Source organism: Dysidea avara, chromosome 9 (assembly GCF_963678975.1).
Source record: "Dysidea avara chromosome 9, odDysAvar1.4, whole genome shotgun sequence".
NCBI lineage: Eukaryota > Metazoa > Porifera > Demospongiae > Dictyoceratida > Dysideidae > Dysidea > Dysidea avara.
Window position 1 is genome coordinate 4,195,294 of NC_089280.1, and position 8,575 is coordinate 4,203,868.

General features: G+C 37.7%; 2 protein-coding genes across 3 annotated transcripts in view; both read right to left on the reverse strand.

The window, feature by feature from the left end:
- Positions 1-8,575, reverse strand: part of LOC136266190 (TNF receptor-associated factor 2-like) — a 95,196-nt gene that overhangs the window by 60,699 nt on the left and 25,922 nt on the right. The gene's annotated exons all lie outside the window — the stretch shown is intronic.
- Positions 3,264-4,598, reverse strand: LOC136266563 (TNF receptor-associated factor 1-like). Its single transcript, XM_066061564.1, has 3 exons — positions 4,283-4,598; positions 3,353-3,374; positions 3,264-3,279 (listed from the first exon to the last, which is right to left on the reverse strand). Exons 1-3 carry the CDS (start codon positions 4,596-4,598, stop codon positions 3,264-3,266), a joined length of 354 nt encoding a protein of 117 aa, XP_065917636.1.

The window sequence follows — 8,575 nt, forward strand, 5'->3', positions numbered from 1 at the left end:
GTTGAAGAAGGCGAGAAAAAGGTTTCTACCCGAGTCCGTCAGTTTAAAGGTAAGCTGTAACTTGATTGGTGTTACTTAACGTTAAATGCGTTGTTGGCTTGATTTGCTGGTATATGAAAATATGGGTAAGGTAAATAATGGTTGTGACTTTGTGACTCGGGTTAACTTTGTAAATTTCAACTTTTGATGGGTTGTAACTCGTGCAGTAAACTGTTTAACGAAAGAGCAATCTCAGTATGGAATTATTTACCCGATCACCTTCTGGAAACGGACGATGTTGATACATTTTAAATATCTGCAACTTGAATCTCTGTTAACTAATCATGTTCGTGATTGAGGTCTGTTAATAATCATTTAATATTTGTGTTGAAGGTGCACCAGGGTATGGTGATTATCTGTACCAAAGTGGAAGTTCCTTTGGTTTTTACGACAACACAGTTTGATTGAACTAGTGTAGCTTGAAAAACTTCAGTCCCATGCCAAAACTTTGTTATAGCCAAGTCTGTAGCCATTTCTTTTGAGTGTAACACTTGTACATGCTTAGTTCTCACAGTTAACGTCCAACAAGTGTATAAATCTTGCCCCCCTTAAGACAACCAGTGCGATGGAATGATTGCGCATTGAAATTGCTTTGAAATCACCTTAGGAAGTAAATGTAGTGCTACAAGATGGTCGCAGCCGAGTAAGGACTGATGTGATTCTCTAGCATGTTTTCTATCCTGTTTTCTTGCATACATTGTAAAACCTGACATCACAATAATCACTTCGTAGGTATTGTCCACAATCTGAGAAAAAAATCAACTTTTACAAATTGATCCCCCTACCACTGTAGTGTCCTGTTAGATCCACCATGAAACTGCAGGCACGATTGTTGTTTTCATAGAAAGATCGCTTTTAGTATCTCACGAGATGCAGAAGTTTATTTTAAAAGTTCCACCGCCAGATGAAACCTGCTACTTAGCCAGATCTTATCTAGAGTTGTTGTAGTTAAAAAGTACGTACAAAGAGTAATAAGCAAAATGATTGGCTGGATTCCTGGCACAGGGCTGCTTTCTTTAAAACAAAACACGAGCCCTACTAGCCAAGACAAGAAAGGCCATCTCTGTTAGTCTGGAAAGGATCCAAGACTTCTCACCATCTGGGTGATGAATGTCAAAATTTTGTGCAGCATTAAGGAATTACACTCTAGCCATTCTGGTACTTTTGCAGCCATAATTGCCATCTAGAATGATGCAGCTGGACGTTTGGCACCAGTGATTGTTAATTATTGTGTTCATCCATCTGGTGATTCCACTTGGAGCATATATACTTATGCATATTCACGAAGGACGTGAACTAAGTTGCTTAGGTGTTTAAACAGTATCAGCAAACGTGACTGTGTTCTTCTAGCCTCTAGTGGACACCACTTTAAATTAGGGCTGAAACAAATACTCGAGTACTTGTTAAGAATTTTGGTACCCAGATAGTAAAATCTGTACTTGAGTACTCGTTAAGATCACATGACCCAGCTCACATGATGCATTTGCCATCAGGGAGTGATACAATGAAAGTTAGAGTTTGATTGGCATAATTTCTTGTAAGGAACACTAACATCAGTACTTAAATATCTGCAATGACGTTTCTTGACGTTGCGATTATATTTCGTGTATTATTTATTATGTCACAAAACAGAATGGCTGCCAAAGTGTGGTGACTTTGTACAGGGAGGTATTGGATGAGATAGTGTTCCCTATAATAGCATTTATAATTTCGAAAAAGGGCGATGGTGAGCATAGAGTGTATGTATAATGCAATACAAATAAGCATATTAATTTTTGTGTTTTATCATCTCGTGGTTCCATGTGTAAAAAACTATGGACAACATTCATTTCGAATACTGTGTGCCAAAGTCTCTGAAGCCCCCACACTAACACGGCCGTTTAGTCAATTATGACATCAAATTTCATCATTATGGATATCGTCCACTGAATGCTTTTGAACAGTCACAATTTAGTTGTTGTCAACTGCATTTGCTAGTAAAGAGTAATTGTGTCTGTCATGAGTGGTCCATATTGAAAATGTTCTATAACCCTTATACCCGCAAAGAACTGGGGAATACGTGTTAACATTATTATGGGCAATGTTAGGTGAGGTAACTTAATTCTTATAGACTAAAACTGCACATTGATCGAAAGTGTGTTCACTGGTCTACTTGGAGAAGGTTAAATGAACACTGTAACTACAGTGGCTTACTTGTTATGAAGTGATGAACAACAGCGACTTTGCATTTTCATGTTTCAAAATTCTTGCTACATGTTTAGTTTAGTTTTGATTGTGGGTTACCCATGTGAGTCATATTTGGCCTTACAAGAAAATTTAATGGTGACTTGTCGCAAGGTGATTAGCAACCACCACCAAGTTATGGATCATTTACATATGTAAAGGGTTTGCGTGTTTCCTTACCAAAAGGTTGTTTACTTGGCTAGCTAGACCTTACCGTTTAGGTTAGGATAAATCCCTAGGTGTTATTTTAATCCTTGTTACACCACAAGTAGAGTGACATAAATTGTGTAGTCATAGGATGGATGCTTTGAAAGTTAGAACACTTTCTGCAAGGCATGCATATTATCCAGTTTTCTGGACTACATACGTATGTGGGTTTAATAATGTTTCATTATCTGGCTGACCAGAACATGTTCCATTATTTTGCATACCAGTGATGTAAGTGAGACAGGACAGTGTTCTTTGGTTCTGGCTTGTTGCCCTTTGGGGATGCAAAAGCATGCTTCCAAACTAGTGGGACAACACAGAATAGATCACAGAAACAGGTGATGTTGTCTCAAAACAGTGACTTATTAGTTATTTTATGTTGTACATGCACCCACACATGCACTACATGCAGACTCTCGTTACACATACAGCTCACCACCAGCGCCAGAAATAACGGTCAGTCATCAGCCATTTTTCTGAGCAAATTCCCATTTTGACCATTTGGTGACTTGTTTGGTCGAAAATCCAACCAGCAGCAGAAGCAGGAGCAGAAGCCACGATAAAGCTCTAGCTATCAAAAACAACAATTTACCATTGCCAAATAATATGAATAAAAACTCAATCAGGCTATAACCAGTGTCACGCCAAAATTAGCTACTCAGCGTCTCAGCAAATTTCGTCCAGGATCTTGTGATCATGTGTAACGCAAAAACTGTTCTAATACTTTGGTGCACACATTGACAGTCTGCGAGGATGAATTTGTGACTTTGTGCGTTGCTTTGTGAAAAACAACATTAAACCTTATAAAACCTGTGGACATACACTACAACGTGTACAGACATATAAAGTCATACAAAAATTCAGTGCATTAACTTGCACATACAGCTCAACATGCTTGTCAACAGCTGATTGTATGTACATTATATGATAATACAAAAACACATAAAACGTAAAATTCATTATTAAACCAGGCGTGCGCCCACAGCCGGCCAAAAGCCAGCTGTGGGTACGCGCCTGGTTTACTGAAATTGTTTTCGTAAAAGTGTGTGCATGTGTACCTATCTACCTATCTATGTTTGTCCGTACGCACCCACGTGAGCAAAATCATTAAATAATGGTAAAAGCAGTTTTTACGTAAGAAGTAAAAGCGAAATGAAGTCTGTATTAAACTTCTACACAGGTGAATTTTGCTCTGAGGTGGTTTCTTTTTGGCGGACTTAAATACGGGTGTGGCGACTTTTCTCAGGCTTTGTAAACTACCTTCCCTTTGAGGTTTTCAGGCGTTTAACAACTGGAAAACAATAATGCAGGCCTTGTACACTACCAGGAATAGCCTATCACTTCGAGTTGAAAGGGGGCATATCCCTTACGTACGCGAATGAAAATGAAGAGCAGCTATGAGGCTTTGTCGAGAGGATTTGTGGGAAAAAAACACGATAGTCAAACTATAAAACAGTTTAGAAGATACTTCAGAGCGTAATATGTTGGTTAAAGCGGATTGTTTAACAAACGCTTCCTTAGCAGTGCATAGCAACGTAATTGAACGAATTATGAAAATTTCATGAATTACGAAATACGAGAATTAGCTAATAATATTATTGTACAACCAAAACTACACCATTGCAAAATAGTAATACATAGTTGGTTAATTCATAGTAGCATATACTATCTTTGGTTAATTCCAGATGAATCAGATAATTATCTCTATGGCACCTGGTTTTTAGAGGTAGCACAACATCATTTTGTTTTTATTTAATTTCTAAAGTTGTTTTTTTTCAATTTTCTCAACTTAAGGAAGGAAGATCCTACGTACATGTATCCACAATGGCTTTGATGTACATCACATCTTCCTTGACATAACTTTGGTTATCAAGGATCGAGAGCTTGGCAAATTCTGGACAGCCACTGGCAACATTCATATCGCTAACTGGTCTCTTGAAACTTTCGGACTGAGCATTAGGTTTGAAGGTTTGGACAAGATGCTTCTTATGATCTTGGTCAACAAGGATTAGGCTAACTTTAGGCTCAAATGGCCACTGAAGGAGGGGATCATACTCGCCCCTCATTAGCACAAAGAAGATGGAGAGGTGTGTCTTCTCTCCAGTACCAAGGGAAGCTCTGATACACATCTTGTAATCATTTCTTCCTGTGTAAAATAGTGGGGAATAAATGCTGGTAATGCAGCCAAGTCTGGCGTCTCAGATTCTTCAACAAACTTCAGGAATACGCCACAAAAATGCTCCATTGTGGGTACTAGCAAGAGAGGCTTGTAATTGAATGATACACACTAAGAACATTAAGTGTATGTTCAACTTCCAACACCTTGTCTTCAACTTGTTTGACTAGCTCTGAGGAGAGTGGCTACTATTTCACTAAAAGCGACATTCCGTTTCATGTCTCATTTTAGCAAGTAGTCATCTAATCTTGTTTCCTTACTTTTTATTGTGTGGATTGTTTCTCATTTGAGTCATTTCAGCTGTAACATTTTTGAATTTTGACATTTTTAAAACTCACTGTATATCAAATGATCATTTGACTTTTCGCTTCATTTAACCAAGGTAAAACATCATTAATCATTCCAGGTGGTTTTTTCGGGTAAAACGTATTGCAAAACTGTTTTTAAAGTGCAAAAACTTACGAAGCCATATGATTTCTTACCAATCCCTACTTATTAAGTACTATTGTACTTAATAATAAGTGACGGTCTCAATTAGACATTGACAATGTAGTGTCCAAATTAGTGTTGGGTCCTACTTGTATTAACTACATACAGTAACAGTGAACAAATGGTATTTGTAACCTGTTTGCTATGAATAACTTTTACTTGTGGTATATAATCAATTTTGGGTTGACTTGAATAAAAATGTGTATTAGTTGATTACCAGGATAGGGGTGGGCGATATCTTCGAAAACAAATATCGATAATCTTTTTTGGCATGCTATCTCAATAACTACTAATATTGCGATATGTGTCTTGAATGACTCATAACTAATCCATATCAACTGGATCAACTGCCCCACCTGTTTAATTTGTTTTCAAATTCCAAGAATGCTGCATATAGTAGCTGATTGTCAATATCTAGAATTTGTTATGTTTTTGTTGCATCATACTAACCAAGGTAACAACTATAACAAATTGTACTTTTTACAGTGTATCTCAATATCATTTGTGCACCTTTTTTTTTGCACATCGATATCAGTAAAATATTGAAATTCTCGATATTATTGAAATATTGCCCACTCCTAACCGGGGTATTTCTCAATACCAGACACCAGGAGCAAAAAGTGCAATACCTAGTCTGACACAGCCTGCCCCTTCGCAAAGAGTAAGGGTCAGGTGAAATAGAGATATTAAATCGTTTCTAATGCTCGAATTCGGTGGTAGCCAATTAATGACATTCATACACAAATCACCTTGGTAATGCAATGCCGTAGCCATCTGACATAACCGGCTTGTAGGTGTTCTGTATAATTGAAAATGATATGGTATCTGTATTTCACCGGACCCTTACTTTTTGTGAAGAGGCAGACTGACAAGTAGACATAACCTGAAACTCACAGGTAGGACCTGTGGTCACTACCAAACCTAGTCTCGTGCCCAGCCGGGCTTGTGCTAATTCACAAACACCATCTGGTGACAATGCTCGAATTTCTTGGGCCCAGTAGTGCAATCCAGCCAAAATATTGGCTGGCCAATCAGAATTGAGGAGCTGCATGATCGTTGAAAAACCATTTGAAAGTGGCTAGGAATAAAGTAAAACACATTTACCTGATGTTTATCATATTAGCAGAGGATAGCATTTCATTTGTGAAAGGTCGAGTCACAATTCTTTGATCTTATATAAGGTGAGATTGGAAAACACAAACATTTTAACAGGCCTTAATTTAATTTTTAAGGTGCTAAGGATAAATGTCCTTACATATTCACAAATGTACAGACATAGCGTCAAATTGTACAGACATGAGCTAGAGGAGCACTTTGTATAGACTGCTGGAATTGGAATAGGGAGTTTCCATTGAAAGTATTGAGGTTAAACACAACCACATAGCTGCAACATATCACCAGACTGTGGTCATAACAGCTGCTGGTGATAGCAGTACACAAAGGGGAGGCATTGGTAAATCCTTGGGTTGGGAAAATGTAGTATCTCCTAGCAACCAAGTGACAGTTATTGTTAGCACTACAAACAAACATGTACACATCAGCTTTTATGGTACCACTATTGGGTTTGCAAGGACATGGGTGTCCGCCCAAAACTAATTATGTGCAGACATTGTGCTATTTGTGCGGATTTTGTCCGTTGACCGCACGTTAATTTAAGGCCTGTTTTAAACAACCTAGGTGAATAGCTTCTAATAAGCGGCTTTAAATCGTCTGCTCTCCAATACATTCATGCAATTGTGCAACTCATCGATCCTGATTGGCCAGCCAATATTTTGGCTGGATTGCACTTCTGAGCCAAAGAAACTCGAGCATTATCACCAAATGGTGTTTGCACATTTACGTGAGCCCAGCTGGGCATGAGGCTATACCAAACCATCAACACATAACTTAATTAAATGCCAAAGACCTGATGTCTGGCTTCCTTCACAGCATAATGCACCTAATGGAATTCATGCCAATAGTACAGGTGAATGCCATTGAACCAGTTTGATGACAATACTGCATTATCTGGTATAACGCCCAGCTCTAGTCCAAATCAGAGGAGATTCATTCCCAATTCTTTTTGAGATATTGATAGCTATAATGGAGGTGGCTACTGGCTAGCTCTAGTGTTGTTATGATTATTTTGCTTGTACATGATACGCCAAGTGATACTTAGCTCAACATACTTCTGTTTAAAGGGTACTACATCGTACCTTTTGTACTGCAGTAAATATTGATTGGATTACACGTACGTGACAGAGAGCTCGTAGCTTGAGCTATCACAGAGGTTTTTCATTCACAAAGATTCTTCTTGGCTTTCATGCATACATTACAGTGAAACTACAAAATAAATGCAGGACCATACTCACCATAGTGTGTTTTGACGACTATTACTTCAATTGCTTCACTGTTAAAAGCTACACAAGTATTGTAGACCAGTTTCATTCTCCAGACCTTTCATTGCTCTAATACAGCATACACCGTTTGATGAATTACTCAATCACGTACCATGCTGTATAGACTTTGAAGTTCCCAAGTCTCCTTTTCTACTACCACGTATGTGTTGCTGCTACTAATCACATCCACATATGTTTTGCTGCTAAATGATGACAATCATATTGCAGCAAGAAACAAAACGTGACATCTCTTGTCTCTCAACAAGTGCACTAAAATATGCGTTAGCTAGTGTGATTGAGTTTTGTAAAAAAAAATTGATCAATCTTACTGGCAAATACTAATAGTAACAAACTGAAAATCGCTGTGTAGATAGTCTATTCACCATAGTCTAAACTATTTGTATAAATTGGAGTGACAACTATGGAATTATAATGCAAAAGCCTTAACATGTGTAATGATGCATGATTGAGATACTCTAGTAGACCCATGGCTTTAATTTAATAGATCAGTTTTCCTAATGGAACGGTAAGAAAGTGTTTACCATTGTGAAATAGTGGGTGTATACATAGTGCGTATATAAATATCCCACTGTTGTATCTTGTTGGCTTTAACAAATACAAATGGATTGCATAATAAAAGTTGACATACAATATTTCTGTTCTATCCCACTTTGCTGTTCCTGTAGAAAAGAAAATAGGACATGTAACAGCAATCCCTAAAATCCAGCTACAGACTGCCTTTGGGATTTTATACATACAAAAAAGCTGATGTCTATGCCAATAGTCAAGCTATAAAAAAGGTGTGGTCTTTACAAAAAGGTAGAGTGAAAAAAGTTGTGAAATCAAAGGTGGCAGCCAAGAAATGTCAGCAGTAATGCTAATTATTTCTTAATGTTACGCTGTTTTGGTATATATATACATAAACTATCTGCTTGAACTGTACAAAGTAACACTTTTTGTTTATTGCTACATTATCAGTGTTAGTGTGTATAAGACATGTCAGGTTGCCTGTGTAATTACCACTGCAAATTTTGTATTTCCACTAGAAACTAGTTTTTGCATC